The sequence below is a fragment of the Poecilia reticulata genome, linkage group LG20, assembly GCF_000633615.1.
Source record: "Poecilia reticulata strain Guanapo linkage group LG20, Guppy_female_1.0+MT, whole genome shotgun sequence".
Lineage (NCBI taxonomy): Eukaryota > Metazoa > Chordata > Actinopteri > Cyprinodontiformes > Poeciliidae > Poecilia > Poecilia reticulata.
The window spans coordinates 4,714,481-4,731,725 of NC_024350.1; the positions used below are offsets into that span (position 1 = coordinate 4,714,481).

The following is a 17,245-nucleotide window of genomic DNA, read 5'->3' on the forward strand; positions in this document are numbered from 1 at the left end:
AATATGTTCAAAACTACTTGCGTTGCACCAAGCGGCTGCTCAAAAAGTAGCAATAAAACGTTGTAAGAAACCTGAGTAAATTATGAAAATGAAATCATTTCTTTTAATAGATATGGTTATATGTTTCTTTTGCTATATTTCATACTGAGGTCTCTCCAGAAAAAGAGATTATAAATAGGTAAAAAAATAAAAGAAAAAAAGGTGACCAATATAGAGTTTTGGGATCAAAAACTCTATAGTGGTTTTAAATGAATCATAAACTTATGAAATACTAAAGATGCCCCTACAGTCTGCAGGACCTCCATGATTGTTTACATCTCCTCAATACTAAGCTATATGTGTAGCTTAGCATTCTGCCCTGGGCAGAAGCCCAGGGATTTTTCTCTGCGACCTTTGAGTGGTTTGTGACTCTTCACAATCAGTTTCAGCTTCACTGCATCTGTATTTTTTTATCAACTGTCCCACAAAGGTTTACTGCGAGTTTCCTCTATTTACATACTTCCTGCACATTTACATACAAAAGTGGGACGACGCCGCGTCTTCTCCTCTGAATACCCTGAGCTGATCACACACTCTGAGGCTCAGAGTCCTAAATTAGATTATTCTTTAGTCACGCTGCTAAATTGTATTTCCAAAATGATATTATATTCCATACGAGCTGCTCCTCGCACTTTTTTTTTGCAGACTCCAGCTTGACAAATATATTTTGCATTTAGACAGCAGCATGGAAAACAATTTCCTTCCATCTCCCAGCAACCGGCCTATATGCGCGATCTACAGCTGTGCATGCTTCTCCCCCAGCTGGGAGTGTGTTTCCATGAGGAGTTCAGCGTGCAACGAGTCAAAGTGCGGGGAATCTAATTGTTGCATGCAGGATGACATGTGGACACCAGTTGTTGTGCCAAATGCAACACAATAAAACGCCTGGATTGCCGCCAGCCCTGTAGAGACGCGGTTCGGTCGGCATGAAGCCAGCAGGACGAGCTGCTCTTTTCTAAGTCAGCGTTGACAAATCTACACCAGTGGGCACAGGCCACGTTTATAGAAACTCTGCAGAGAACATTCACGTTCTGGCAGATTTCAAATGCCGTGTTGTGGACCTAATTCAGTGCGAAGGCAACCTACATTGTTCCAAAGACTCACAGCAAAGGTCTGTTTTCCAATTTGGTTGTTAGAATAGCTAAGGTTTTCTTTCCGTTAGTCCAGAATACGCTTCGGACTAATAATACTTAGTAGAAACAAATCATAAAATCCTGTGTCTCCCTTGTGTCTTTGAGAAAATGCTGAGAACAGGCTACATTTTTTGCAGTGAGGTTACATCTTTCAAAGCTGTTCAGTGGACAGTTTCCCTCAGGGGCACCGAGAAAAGAAAAATGCTAGAGGAAGAAATGACTTACTTTTGAATAATGATGGTCCTTGAGGCCGAGGCACAGAGGGGTTTCTGCTGTGTTTGTCGTGTTGAAAGTTCAAATCAATAGTCCATTTTCTGCCTCATATTATTTATAAAATAGGACCCAACACTTTAAAAGGCATACTAGTTCAATTGTAATCTAAATAGAGAATCAGCCGATCGGAGAGGATCAATTAAATGCATTTAGACCTGAAGAAAACTTGCTAAAGTTCACACTGAGGAAAGAGGAATTCAGAGGATCAATGCGACTTTAAACTACTCCGAACTAGCAAGGCATACCTAAAATAAGGGGTTAGTGTGTTTATTTTAGAAGAACTAAAGATATTATAGTCACAGTCTTCTTCTATAGTTGTCACATGTATTATTCCAGATTACTCAAAGATATCCTTTTTTTTTTTTTAGCTGATCCAAGCACAAACAAAGCTGGATTATCAATTTGTTGTTCAGATACTCGCTTTTTGTTTTTGACCCAACAACAACTTTAAGAAGTTGTAATGACTTCAGAGCGGTGTTGGTTCCCACCTGGACAGTTCACCTGTGTTGAAGAGTCAAGCTACGTGCGCATCATTAAGGCTCATGGTTCCACCACCGACAGCTGTTCTGGGAGCAAAATCAATGTGAAGAAAATGAATGAAGCAGAAACAACCGTGCACACTTTGCCAGTGGTCTATCCAGTGGCGCAGGCTTGGTACTCCCGATTTTAAACAACAGAATGAGCGTTTAGTTATCAGTGGTTGCCTCTCAGTAAAACAGGGTCAGAGCTCTCCGAGCCCCCATCCCTCCACATCACTCTCTGCCTCCATCTTCTCCTTCCACTGTTCCCTTCCTTTTAACTCCTACGGGGGCTAAAAATGTAAAAGTCCTGGCAAAGCAGTCACATTCATGTCAATAAAGTGGGAGCAAAAGTTATGAGTCATGGGTTCAAATCCCAGCTGGTTCGGTTGGTTTTCTCTGGTTTCCAGTAACAGTCCAGAAACAAATATACAAGAAATGCACAACAGTGACGGCGTGAACATGTGTCCTTAAAAGTGAAGGAACATGCCTCCTAGTCCAGAAGTTGCAAGAACGACACCTAACTCACAGTCAAGAGTAAAGTTTGAGCTTAATGTTTCAGTCTAACAGGACATCTTGGTCATTTTCATGCTTCCAAATTGCAAGAAAAGCCTGGTGATCAATAAGAAAAAAGAGGAATAAAAGAGTTTGATATGGAAAATAGTACTTCTCATCCAACATCAGTGTCTGACCTTACAAGTCCACTTCTAGAAAAGTGGTCAACAATTCCCATAAGTGCACTATTAGACATTAGAGAAAGCTTTTCTGAAAGGCTTGAAACATTTTAGCTGATTTTAGCTAAGTTGATGTCATGTTAAATTGTATCGATGATGAATGGGATGTCACTTAAATTCATGTGTTCGACCCAATACTTTTGATTATATAATGTTTATTTTCACCTTTTCACATTCACTGTAGCCTTGAGATTGAATTTAAACAACAACCAAACAAGGTTTGATCGTTTTTATTCTTACCGAAAACAGTTTTCAAATGTAAATGTCAGAACCTTCTGTGGACACACACAATAAAGACAAACCCAAAAACATGTTGTGAAAAACATGAAGATTAAAGAAGTGCTACTCATCAGTATAATTAAAGTAATGCAATTTCACATTTACCTTTAGTAACCAACACCAGCTAGCTTAATTCAGCTTACTGATTTAATTTAAGTGTCCCATTCAACATTATGTTAATAGACAGCAGAATAATAAGGTATAGGTTAACTTGTTCTGCACTTTTACTTAAAAAACTACAACAAAATTTAACTTTTTTTTTTCTGAACTTTTGCTCCAGGATCAAACTAACAGTCCAAAAAAAACATCTTATTTTGACTGTAAAAATCAGCAGGTGGCCTAATTATAGATTTTTGTTTGATCGTAAAATTGTGTGATATCTACTCAAAGTTATTATACAATGAAAGCCCAATCAGTAATTTTGTCAAGTGTCATGTGGAACATTTGTTTATAGATAATAAACATGCTTAATTATAGCTCAATTATAATCAAATATCTATCATTCAGCCTCATTTTCAGTATCTTTTGCTTGCACAACTCGAGATCTCAGTCTGAGGATACCCCCCTCTGACTTATGTTTTGCTCTTCCACGAATTTAAATAAAACATTAGTTCTTAAAATCAATGGGATTGCAAAATAGTGAACAATGTCATGGGTGAATGTGGTAAATGTTTTTTTTTTTGTTTTTTTCTGAGAATTTACCCCACACAAATAGAGCTGAACTTCTGGCTCTGAGTTTGGAGTTTAGACAAAAGTACGAGAGCCAAGAGGTGGAAGGGAGGAATTAGGTTTAAAAGCTGGATGAAGATAGACACAAATAGATGGTGGAGAAATACTGATCGTGAAAAGGAGATCCAGTTTTGGGAAACATACCCTCCCACTGCTCATAAACACACACACACACATCTTACCAACTGCAGGAAGTACAGAGTGGTTAGTCTCCTGATCGGTCAAAATTTCTCATAAAATGCCACAGTGCAGGAATGACAGCTACTTGAGGGATGTGATTAAGTTCTCGAAAGAGGAATGATAATAATAAAGTGCCTTGTGAAACTATTCAGGCACTTTAAGCTTTTTCACATTTGATTTGCAACCACAAAATTCTACAACTATTACTCGCACAAAGCAGCGCATATTTGTAAAGTCGGAGAAAGGAAAAAATACAAACTGTCAAGTGTTTTTGCAAATATTACCGAGCACTGTGGTGTGAATTTGCATCCAACAATTCACCTAATTACTAAACAGAGTCCACATGTGTGCAATTTATCCGCAGTATAAAACCCAGCTGTTCTGCAAAAAAAAAAAACAGGAAGCACGAGAAATACAACAGGGAGGTCAGTAAGAAAGTTGTGGAGAAGTTCAAAGAAGTGTGAGGTTATAAAACAACATCAACAGCTAACAGAGTTTAACGGTTTAATCCACCATCTGGAAAAAAAAATAGGACAACTGTAAACATACCAAAACACGAGCTTACGCCCGAAATGATAGGCTGCATGAAGAGAAAGCCATTAAGAATAAGTCACATTTGTAGTTTGTCACAATCTGACACATGGAAGGAAGTGATGTGGCCATTGGTTGTATTTGTCATTAGAAAACTACAAATACAGCAACTTAACTTGGAATAATAAGACATAAGATTAAATTTTAGGAATCCAGTCACATGGACGATGTTGCACTGACATCTTTTCAGGAACTCAAAGGAGGCCGAAGCATGTAACTCCATCTAATTTATTCTAGGAATATAAGAAATTAGGTTAGACAGCAATGAATGCCTCCAAAAGTAATTAAAGCTCAAGTGATTGTGTCTGCCTTCATTTAATTGTCTGCTATCTGTGAGGAAAATGAGTGCATGACTGCATAGTGCATGAGGCATTTATAGAGAACAAGCATAGAAAACTTTGGAGTTCTCCCTCAATGTCTGCATTAGCATATGATAAAGTGACCTCTGGAAGTGACCTCTTAAACATCTGGAGCAGGTATAACGACAGAGGGACAAAGGCTAGTGACAAAATAAACTGCAATGGTAAATTCTTCCAGAAGAAATGTGCCAAAAAAGGTTTTATTAGCATAAAAAGCAAAGCAACTTGAAAAGATTCAAAATGCAAGAAAAGGAGGGTAATAGAAGGATCGCGTGTTGAAAAATTTGAAAAAGATTCAAAAAGACTTTTTGGGCATGCAGAGCGCTCATAGAGCCGTATTTATCTGTTCACACACACCGATACACAAATTCGTCGTTCACTTGGGGTTATGTGCCTTGTCCTTAAGGAACTAGCATGATGGATAAGAGCATAATCTAGTTGGAATCATTTTTTTCCTTTGTCTCTCTTGACAAGCGAGTGCTGAGATGGAATATCTCCATCAAAGATTCTGGACACGGTCCGGGCAAAGATTTAGTTAGTGGGCAGGTTTACCCACATTTGTTCAACAACTCCAACCGTTCCGATTGCCAACTTTAGTCGATAGATGAGCTCTAACTTCTTGGAGATCGGAGAGGGCTGTGGAAGCAGGCCGTGCTCTTTCACTAAGCAGATCTGAGTGCTACAACCACCCAGTAGGAAACCCAGACATCTCTCTCTCTCCCAAACATTGTTCTCTGGCTCATTCAGGGAAATTCCAGGGGGTTCCCAGACAAGAAGGGCTATACAGTCCATCCAGCAAGTTTTTGGAGTCCTTCTAGTGGGACGTGCCTGGAAAACATCCAAAAGGAGATTTTCCAGGCATGTTTGCGTTGGAGGCCTGGAAGGCATCCTGATCAGAAGCCTGAACAACCTCAGCTGTCTTCTTTCAATCTGAGGGAATATCAGCTTCTCCCAGGAGATGGAGGTCTTCACCGCATGTCTAAGGCTGCGTCTGGCAACCTTGGCCATGCTGAAGATCATGACCACAGACTTGGAGGAACAGCAAGCCTAAACACATTCAAAACTTTAGCATAGTCTGATGCTCATGAGTCTCTCAACCCAGATTTCATGTTTAGTTCATTATTCATCAGCAAAGATGAACTTTGCATAACCCATGTTCTTAACTCTTTGAAAAGTGCAAGATGTACGGCCTTGCTAAGTTTGCAAACCGAGAATCCAGAGGAACAAAGTAATCCAGCATGACACGCAGTGCAGATGAAATATGAAAAGATAATTGCGTGGTACAGATATTTGTATTAGTACATAAATAAACTGAGACCACCATCAAGTGCCTGCATGCAAGAAAACATAAAAAAAACGGGGGGGAAAGGTCATTAAAGGTGAATGTGAGAATATGGGCCAATGAGGAGTCATTCCAAAGTAGAGCTACTTCGGCACAGAGAAAACCTTAGTACTGCGTCATGCTGGTTTAATTGTATTGCTGCCCGGTGTACGGGGCTGAAGACCTCCCAGAGTGTTCACGCTAAATCTGAGAGGACCTACAGCAGCTGTGTTGGCATTAAAGGGGAACTGGTGAGCAATTAGGGAGGACTGAGGGGGTTTTTTCTGTCCTTTTACATCATGTGGAAGGTTACTGAGCCTTGTTTACTTCAGAATGAGGTGGCAACAGAGCACAATGTGAGACAAGGGCAAAACAACGATGTCAAGTTGAAGCTTTTCACCAGAGGTTCTTGACTGCCCTTCATGTTTTCAATGTTTCTAGAGACTGCACTCGTTGCTGTAATTCATACCTAAATACGAGGAACCCTTTAATGATAGAGATTTCCTAATGTTAGCTGCATATTTCCTCCTTCTGGGTAAAATGGCTCAGAGAACAAAGTGTTCAGGATAGCAGGATTTTTAATCCATTCCCCTTCCTTACCTCATCCATCAGCTGTGAGGTGCGAATTACATATCAATTACTGATCGCTTTGAGCCACACTTTCACTTATTATAGTGTGGCATGATGAAATGAACAATCTATCTTCAAATCCCGTTTTACCTCATGAAGTATGTGAGGTTGCACCATTGCTCCGGGTCTACGTGAGCCATGTCCCGCTTGAAGTCTTCCCCGCAGACCTCCACCTCCCACCGGAGACGAGACTCGTTGCAGAGCCTCCTCTGCCAGGTAATGGGCTCCAAGTTGAACGTGTCAGAGGCTGTCAAGAAATAAGAACAAGGTGAAGCGCTGATCGATGCGTGATTGGACTGATGGATGGATGTGCTCACCTGACGTCCCGCTCATCATCCAAGTATTAACTGTAAGAAGGAAAAAGCCATAGAAAACACTGTCAGATTCTCATTTGGATTTACTCTGAAAAAGAAAAACTCTGGGCTCTTCCACCTCCAACAATTAAATCTTAACTTTGTTATGCACTTAACCTTTGCTCAAGCATTTGTCAGGTTTGTTTTTGACGAACCCGTGGCTCGTTTCCCAGCTGAATATTAATGCCTACTTGGTGCTTTTTAGCAGCGGAAAACTTAGTTTGTTTGGTTAAATGTCAACAATTAAAGGACTCAGTCTGAGTGTAATTTAAACTATGCAAAGGTCAGATATTGTGAAGCACTGAGGCGGTACGCTGGTTCTTTCAATTAAGCTAGTTAGCTCTGATGCTCTTAACATGCTGTCTTCAGGACTTGTTTCTCATTAGAGCGGCTCAGTCACAGTAAAACGTTTCATAATGAAAAGAGTGCTTTGCACTTCGCCTTCCTCTGTTATTTACTGACACAAAAACACAAGTCATCATAGGTGGTTATGATGTGTTTATGTGCATAGATGACTACTTCAAGTCCATAGGGAACTCCCACAAGATTCAAGTCTTCACATTTTTATATTCTTTATGAGCAGATAAGTCATCAGAGTACATTTAAACAGTGTTTTAGTTATATGCTGATGACACTGTCATTTACACTTCTTACTGATACTCATGCTAAGCTTTGTGGATACGTTCAGCATTCTTCCAACAAAATAAAAGGACAGGTCTGCACCTCCCGACTTGCTTTAGATGCAGTGGAGCAAAGATTTCTCGAACAGCCTGCTCAGCACTGCCTGGACATTTTGTTTTAACTAGATTGATGACAAATGCATTTTAAGTAGGATGTGTTTAAGAAGTCTTTTCCTTTTCAGCTTTTATTTTTGAAAAAAAAGGACCAGAATCATTTCCAACATTAAACTGATCTAAAAATCTACCTTTTGCTCGTTAGCAGCTTTGGAGATGCACTACTGTATAAATTTAAATGTGTTGTTGAATAATGTATGTTGCTTATCGTTGCTAACTGTGATTTGGTTGCTCATTGTTCTGTTTTCTTATACTTTGACTTTTTTTTATGTGATTAGCAACAACATCATCATCTGGTTGAAAGCCCTTTTTGTTCCCCAATAAATACTTTTAAACAATTCCTGTTGCAGTTATTGTTAGATTTGGTTCAAGATGTTTATTGGAAGCAAAGATGTGTCTACCAATCTTTAGTCAATGTAAAGACAAAATGAGAGTTTTCTGTCTCCTTACATCTGCAGTATTGGTCTGAATAATTATATTTTTAGTTGAAGAGCTCTTATTGGTGTGTTCAAACACAAAACCTCACGGGGAGCGAGGCGAGTGCATGGCAGAGGAGATGCGTCTTGTCATTAATCATTAACAAGCATGTCTTCTGTGAAGGTCAACTTGTTGGAGGGAAACTACCTGGACGGGTTTGTGAATAATTCCTCTGCGCTTTACAGCGTCTTTGTAAACTGAGCATTAGTGGTAGTTAGTGTCCCTCTTCAGTATTTAGACATCCATTTACATGCTTGTAATTCCTTTCTGCGATCCAAACTTTTACACACCACAGCTCTGGTCAAAGCTAAACAATACTCAGCACGTGAAGGTAAATCTCCCCTTTTTTGTGTGAAATTTTCAAAGATTAGCGGCTCCTGTTGGAAGGCACCCAGCAGGACTCCGACCAAGAGGCCGCGCTAAATTTAGAGACCATTATCTGTCCATGCAAGGATGTTTTTAGGTGCAGTGTTTTGCGTTTCGATCCGATTTTCTTTCTTCTGCTCTGCACTCGTTCCAAAACAATAACTCAATGGAACGTAGAAAGAATATTATCTTATCGTACGTGTCTGGAGAATCTAAAGCAGAAGGATTTTCTCTAAACATAGAGGATTTTCTCTAAACATAGCGTTTTGACATGTTTTAAATCCGTCGGCACTCTCAGACAGAGGCTGGTCCAAAGAGGAGACGTTAAAGTTATACGTCCATCTGACGTCACATTTAAACATGCAAAGACATTTGAATTCGAGTGAAAATGCTCCAAGATCGTCCTCTATGCATCAGATAGCGTGATACGTGTAGTTTGCTCTCTAGCTAATTCAGACAGCTATAGATTTATTGCAGGAAAAAAAAAAAGTTGTGATGTGAATAGTGCAATTTGGACGTATTTTTTTACCACCACTGCATCTGCAACCATGACCAAATATTAACCTCACTTAATTCTCACGCACAAGCTTTATCTTCATTCATGTAATTTATATCACCTCGACATGGCAAATGCTTGAAGTGGCCCCAACCTAATCTCAATAATTCATCTAATTATTATTGAGCAAAGAATCAAAAATAAACTTTATTTATTCCTCAGGGGAAATTGTTTTTTTTTGTTGTTGTTCAGAAGCTACTCCAATTGAAACTCTTGGATACTCTATATCCACTAGTTCCATAACACAAGTGTGGAATCACTCATCATTTAAACATGACCTAAATGTAAAATATAAAATGCATTCAGTACATAAAATGGAATAAAAAAAACTAAAACATACAAAAAATATAAAACTATGTGAATCACTTGTGGTTCTACAAATAATATGTCTAGAGTGCTGAACTTTCAGCCTAAACTTGTCAGGTTTTCGCTGATATTTACACCCTTCAGCTCAATAAACATGCATCATACATAATGAGGGAGCGTCATAAATTATGTTTTATGCATATGCCAGGACTTAATGTTCAACTGGATTTATTTCTTCCAGTTCAGATCCGAGTTTGATGTTCTTTCAGATTTGCAAACTTGAGTGGCGAGATAAAAGATAAAACGATGTGACAACGGGTTTAACATTGTAAGCCTAAAATGGAAAACAATTTATTCAAGAAGCAAGAAAATGGGACAAGATTTTTTTTTTCTTTTCCTATCTGAGCACTTACAATTACCACATCCTGGATGAATGATAAATTACACCGCATTCACCGCAGAGGCAATATGCGTCGCTACTTCTGTTTTCATTCAGCTTCAACTGTTTAAAGTTTGACATCCTGACTGGATCATGTACGTTTGAAATGTACATTTCCTGGGTATAATTTGCTAGCTTGCCATCAGGTTTATATATATCTAAGCTCACACAAGACACAAATCACAACAAAAGTAACCAAGACTAAGACACTGTAGTAGAGAAACTGCATTCAGAGGGGAACATTGTAGGAAAACGGTCGTCTGGTGTTCTGATGAAATGAACTTCATGAGTTTAGGTTTATTACTGTTTACTTTGACATAGGAGCTTCATTAATTACTGAATTCTTCCAGTCTCAAAGGACAGAGAAGAACCCAATGTGCAAATATTAAACTCTACCCAGTTGCAGTTTCGCACTTTGCAAGTTATTTCTTACACTCTGCTACCTCTTAGCTTCATTCACAAATCAAATGGCTCTGAGGATAAGCCAAAAATAATGATTACCTGGCAGCCTGGGAATTGAATTTCATGAGTTTCTGCCTGGCCTGCCTGTTGATAAAACTGTGTGTGCTGCAGTGTTAAATGCATAATTCTGACCCAAAGCATTACTTTCCATGGTTTTGTGTCTTTTTGTGCCATCGAAACAAAAGACAGAGAAACAATAGCGTGACAGGATTACAAGCGAGTTGGAGAAAGTTAAATGTTTCCTCATGTTCCGGTGAATGTTGTCCTCATAATTTGAGCCACGGTTCTCAGAGCACCTGCCATCCTCAGGGTATGAAGAGTTATCGCTATAATGTCATGTGAGCGGCAGCATTTTACTGAGGCAACAACAGGATGGAGTTCACAAAACTGTGCTGGTGTTTCAGACTCAGAAGATCTTTGCCCTGGAAGTGACTTTAATCAAAAGTATGTTTTTGTTTTTGTTTTTTTTTTTTCATTTTGCCAAATTTAAATTCAGCGACCAGTGTCGGCACACAGAGATGCTATTTGCTTGGCAGTTCAATTTCAGAAGCAAATCTCTCTGTTAGGGCTTTCTAATTAGACGGGAGTGAAAACGCTGCATTTTGCAGAGGTAAAAATCTTCTTAGACATGCGCACCTGGCAGAAAAGATGAAGACAAGTGCAAAAAATAAAAAAATCTGCATACAATCACACAAAGACTAAGACTTACATTTTACAAAAAAAAACAGCAAAAAGTAGAGAATTACTGCAAGAATTAATGCAAGAATTACTAATGACATCTACAACTCAACAACAACAAAAGCCTCTTATAAAGATTATATATCTTTAAGCAATGTGGTCAAAATGCAGATTTTTATAGCTGAATCTTTTTCCAAATCTATTAAACATAGGAGTGCGTGGATGTCAGAGGAGGAAAAATTGATAACGGCAGTGTCCAGGGCAAAAGACTCTCGAAAAGCAAGATTTAAAATCACTTTTAGATCAAAAGGTTTCTGAGGTTGACAGCGCTGCCGCTCCCAACGTCACAGCTGCATAAAAACATCCAGGCTTATGAGAGGTGACGGCGTCAAATCCATATCCCTGTCCTCTTTAAGAGATTAAAATCTTCCTGTCCTCCTCAGAAAGGGATGAGAGAATCGTGACGATCTGCAGAGAGAACGAGAAAGCCTTCTCTCGTGATCCTTTCAGCTGTCAGGGCTCAAAGAAAAGAACTTCTTTGTGTTTACCGATCGATACTTGAAATCAAATATTGCAGTGATGTACTGTGCACTCTAATGACAGCCGTCTTTGAAACCCTTCTTTGCCGACTTCAAATCTTGGCTCTCGGCCGCTCCATTCCCACAGGTCCCCGCTTGCATTTTATTCCCAGTGGCAGTGAACCTCGGGCGCTCGTATCCCAAAATAACTTCCTGTTTTAATCGTCCAATGCAAACACAGAAGCTTCCGTCTGGAAAAGCCAAAGATCACCTACGTTCCCTTACCACATATTCTACAGCAGGCTGGGCTTCCAGGAAGTTTTGATCTGCAACAAGTAAGCTAAAAATATTTTAGGAAAAAGATCAAACTCTCTTTTTTTTTGTTGTTGTAGGTTTAGATTTAAGCTCACTTTCACAAGGAATGCAAGTTATTTAAATGTCTTTGTATACTTATCACTGTAGAGAATAGCAGACATTGACTGTGTATGCTCTATTTAAATCTTCGTTCACACAAGATAGACGAAAATAATTCAACTAAAATTATTAGAAATGGGATTAGTTTTAATTAATAATTAAAATAATCATTAAAAATAGTTTTAATAATAAAAAATTTATTAATTTAAAAAATTAACTAAATATGTACTTGTTTTACTGGTCAGAACAAGTGAAGTACATGTAAATTTCACTTCAGACCCACAAAGGGCCCCATCAAGCCGTGACACAGTAGATGAACCTGATGAACAATCCTTCATCGGGTTTATCTACATGAAGTTCAGCCATTTCCATATTATGAAATACACTGCTTGGTCCAACTCATACCATTTTGCCATTATAATACAAACTCTATGCCAGGATAAAATGCAGTAGTTTCTCCTTTTGATAAATACAAGCATGAAGTGATGAAGTGATGAACCCACGACAGCGACGGAGCAGCAGGATCTCTGTTTTACTGCTCAGCAGAACAGCAGGGGAGGTTAGAAATGAGATCTGCTCTGGGGAAGCAGGCAGGACTGACATCATTAGTGGGAAAGGATGACATTTGGTTGGCGGTACAGAGAGATTCATGAGCCTGAGATTTAGCAGAGAGCTGAACACGTCTACTCAGTGTGTGACAGCTCAAGAGCTTGTTCACACAATCTAGAGAGAAGAGAAAATCCTCAAGTAAGCATTTATTTAATTGCAAAATCTTGGAGACGGTGGGTCTGAATGACAGGTTGTTACATTGTATGAAACCAATCTCAAAGCAACAATTAGAGAAGTGGTTTCCACACCAATCACAACGACCTGTACGGTAAGAAAGAGATGTAACTCAAAACTTTATAAAGAACAAATTCAAAGGACAGTACAATAACATAATGATTACAAAAAATTATTAAAATCATCCATTATGGATATTTGTTTTAAATGTAAGATCGAAAAACATCTCTTGCAAGTACACACTGTGGGGTTTCAGTGTATTATAAGCCTGGCGGGCCACCAGGTTTTACTTGTGCCCCCACCAGGTTCAACATTGCTTATTTATTTAAGTCTTTTTAAAATGTTAGCATTTTTTAAGACTTTTTATAGTTGGCTTTCGGGTGTTAATCTTACAATCTTTCAATAACATAATTATCAAGTGATATTTTCAAATATCCAGTCAACTTTAAACATTTTTTAACTCAAAAGCCCAACCACCGGGCTTACCAAATTTTCTGTACTGTATATATATCAGAAATTATATTTCCATTATATACTAAATGGTGGTGATGTCCGCTCCTTTGAGGAAGTTCTTTCATAAATTCAGTGGTTTAAAATTCAGCATCTCCAGTTCGCAGCTTGGGATTTAGAAATGGTCGGAGGGAAGTAAGAGTTTGCAGGTTTATGTTGTTTTCTGAAAGACGCTCACTCACAGACCCCTAGTGAAAGGTTCCATCCCCCACAATCCAGAAAGACTTAACCAGGTAAAGAAAACAGGTCAAATAAAAAGTGTCTAATGCGTGAAAGTTCATGCACATCCTAAAAAGTCTCAAGGTACAGAGACGCTCCGGTTGCTGAAATCCTCATCTACCACTATCAAACATAGTGGTAGAAGTGCCTCGCAAAAGTAAACACACCACTTCAATGTGATAAAATGTGAAAAAAGATCAAGGGGTATAATTACATTTAGTCTGAGGCAATCCTCTGTCAGTCAGTCATCATGCTGCCTGTTTCCCCTTCACTGAGATTTTAGAGTCAACGGCTGGTTTGGGAGAAAAAGGTGGCCAGGTTCCTCACAAACACGCACACACACAAGCACACCCGCACACACACAGGTGCTATTTTTACACTAATAAGGCCTTTCCTGACCACTTTCAACAGAGCCTAACATGGATTAAGCTAAGCTTCCCACGATGGAATCAGGTCACTTATGGTTCATGAAAAGGGAAACAGAATGCATGTGAGCGTTGAAAGTGTATCAAATTAACATTTTAATAACGTATTAGAAAAGCTCAGGCTACAGAGACGAACGACTCTGTTTGGGGGTTTTTCAAAGCAATTCACAGATCAGCGCCGGGGTCTAAAAAGGCACAGCCACAAAGAATAGACATAATGAAAAAAAAGAGACTTGCTTAATTAAGTCCTACGTTCGTTATTACAGGAATTAAAAGAATGGCCCATTCAGCAGGATTTTCATTAGGTCCTCTGCATGTGATAATTTAAATGAGCAAAACATCAACAGGCAGAAATGAAGAACTCCTTGAAGAAATCTATAAAGCAACATTTAAGCAGAGCAACATGAGAATAGCGTGCTAAGCTACAATCTTTTAACAGCTGTGAGGCCGTTACCTGGATGAATACGAGCCTGACAACACGCCTGTTGAACTGGCGCCTTGCTTTTTTGAACATTCAAGACCAATTGACCGAGTGGAGGTTTGATTTATAGGGAACACTTTAAATGCTAAAAGTGTTTAAAATTATTTAAGATTTGGACAAAAATCTTAAAGAAATGTCAAATTATGTATTGATTTAACCTCACGTGGCTACTAATAATCTTTATTTTTTTTTAAAAACAATGATCAAAATAATTCTCTTCTTATTGCAGGAGATTCTGGACTCCAGTTAACTTTCACTCGTCTAGAACTGAGTGTAACCTTTGATGCAATTTCACATTCAGCAAATATACTAATAGATTAGCTGCTATTAAGACCAACACATCCTTGAACTAGTTTAAATCATATTTCTTAGGCTTCACTCATTTCATTAAAAAACGTTAAAGTCCAATCCATGTCCAGTCTGATTTGGGGTTCCTCAGGGCTGTGTTGTAGAGCCTGTTATGTTCATAAGCTACCTCAAAGCACGGCTACACAAACTTGAAGAGCAATCATCTGCGTATGATGTCATATTTGCGCCACCGACCTGAACTCGCGCTGAGGCTGATGTGAGCGCATATATCTTTGTGAACAAAGAATAATGTGTGGGGTGTGCATTTACGTCTCACACCCACTTGGATTCTGGAACAGGCGCTTTGTTCTGTGTCTCTGCTTGTAACTTGACAAAATAAATGAGCCACATCACCAGCCAATTACAGATCTTCTCCTTGGTCCCCAGAAACATGATGGTGCATAACTTTGGTATGCATCATCCCAAGATCTCCCTCCATTAATCACATCATTCTTGTTCTTCTGCAACGTCATCGCCTACCAGTTAGGTTGCTATGTTGAGAACAACCTTCAGCTTCTCTCCACTGAATGCGGAGGAAGAGTTCAGACGCTCCTCCCTTCTGATCTCTTGCACATGCACGTACACTCTTGTGTCTTGATCATAAATTCATCTTACTGCTCTCTGTGCTTTTGTACTGTGGCTAGTTTTAGATTGTTTTACTCTGTAGGGTGACCCTGAATGTTTCAAAAGGCATCTATAAATAAAATAATCAGATATGGATGTTTTTGGCCAGTGAGAGGAAACCCGAGGTCCTGCAGGGGGGAGGTGTTGCGGGGGGGGGACATGCAAAACTTCATACAGAAATACTCAAACCAGAATTTGCATCAGTGACCCCTGTGTCTTTGTTTTATGATATCTGTAAGACATTTCAGGATTTAATCTATGATAAGTGCTATGTAAGTAAAGTTTAACTACCTCTTTCAGACGACCAACTACCATCTTCCGGTTTGGTTGCATGAGTGTTTTATTGCAGCGCACTGTAAACTGTGGCACGTCCTGTGGGACTGTGGGACATTCTTAAATCACAGATGAGGGACAATAAGGGAAATCAGTTATTACTATTAAGTCTCTTAGATGCTTCCTGCGCCGTCTTTCTTGTTCTCACACACTTTCTAAAACCTTGGATGGATGTGTTCCCTTTCCTTGGTTCTGAATTTATTTAGCAAGTTGTGGAGTTTCTAAGGGTCCATGATGCCATTCACTCTGTTATGGCATCATGGAAGAAAAACACGACCACAGCATAACATCAAATCTACTGTACGTAGCAGTGGGCAATAGCATCTTTTACGCAGCAAAGTATGGAGAATCTTTTTTACCCGTGTGAAATTGAAAATAAACCTTGGTGTGGTTTTAGCCTCAAACCTACATTTTGACAATCATATGATGTCTTTTCATAACTCAGTTTACTATCATTTCAAAAGTTCTGCCATTATAAAGGGATTGCAGTCAACAGAGGACACAGAAAAACATGAGCATGCTTTTATTTTAAGTATGTTAGATTACTAGAATTTTGACTTTCCTGGTTTGTTAAAAAAAACTCAATCAGAAAGCTGCAGTTTGTCCTAAATGCTGCTGCCAGACTCCTGACCAACACTTGGAAATGGATAGTCTTAAATCTCTGCACTGGTTTCCTGTTTGTCAAATTTAAAAATGTCAGTATTGATCTAAAACTGTTGAATGGCTACAATACATTTCTGAGCTGCTTGTTAATTACGAACTTTAACGTAGACCCCTCAACCGATCTGAGACTTGCTGAACTGGGCAATTTTGTTTCTGGATCAAACTCCAAGAACCTCAGGTGTTTTATTCACAGAGCTTACTTTTCAAGCGCAGCTCAAAGGTTGTTTTTTTTTTACAATATCTTTACTTAGGGTCCTTGCATGTGGCGTGTTTTCTTGACTCCATGTGACCCAGGTCATACCCAATGTCATTTCGAACTCTGAGGTTGCTTTAATGGGATGTTTCTGTGCTTCAGGTAAGAACTGTCACAAAGTGTTTGTGCATGTCTGTTACGTCTCGCTGTCCAGCTGAGCCAATGGTATTGATTGTGTGCTTTCCTGCCAGGGTTACTGTAGCCTGTAACAGGGGAGGATGAGGTCAATCACAGTGTTTCTGAGTGAGCTAAGGAAACAAGCTGGATCAAACTAAGAGTGATTCCTGTGTTATAAGGAATCACAGTTTAGCACTTGCTAATCTTTGCTCTTTGAATATACCAAACTACTTGATGTTTACCCAGCCTACTCTCGGGTTGTTTAAATTAGTAAATCAAGGAAGGAAGGAATGCAAGGAAGTACAGAACATCAGATTTTTTTTTTTATTTCTGGACATTT

General features: G+C 39.1%; 1 protein-coding gene across 1 annotated transcript in view; it reads right to left on the reverse strand.

Annotated features, from left to right (window-relative positions):
• Nucleotides 1-17,245, reverse strand: part of LOC103482308 (receptor activity-modifying protein 3) — a 37,429-nt gene that overhangs the window by 6,674 nt on the left and 13,510 nt on the right. The window contains exons 2-3 of the mRNA XM_008438398.2: nt 7,104-7,133; nt 6,877-7,033 (exon numbers count right to left, since the gene is read on the reverse strand). Of these exons, the coding sequence (XP_008436620.1) occupies nt 6,877-7,033; nt 7,104-7,133 (187 nt within the window). The remainder of the gene's footprint in view (nt 1-6,876; nt 7,034-7,103; nt 7,134-17,245) is intronic.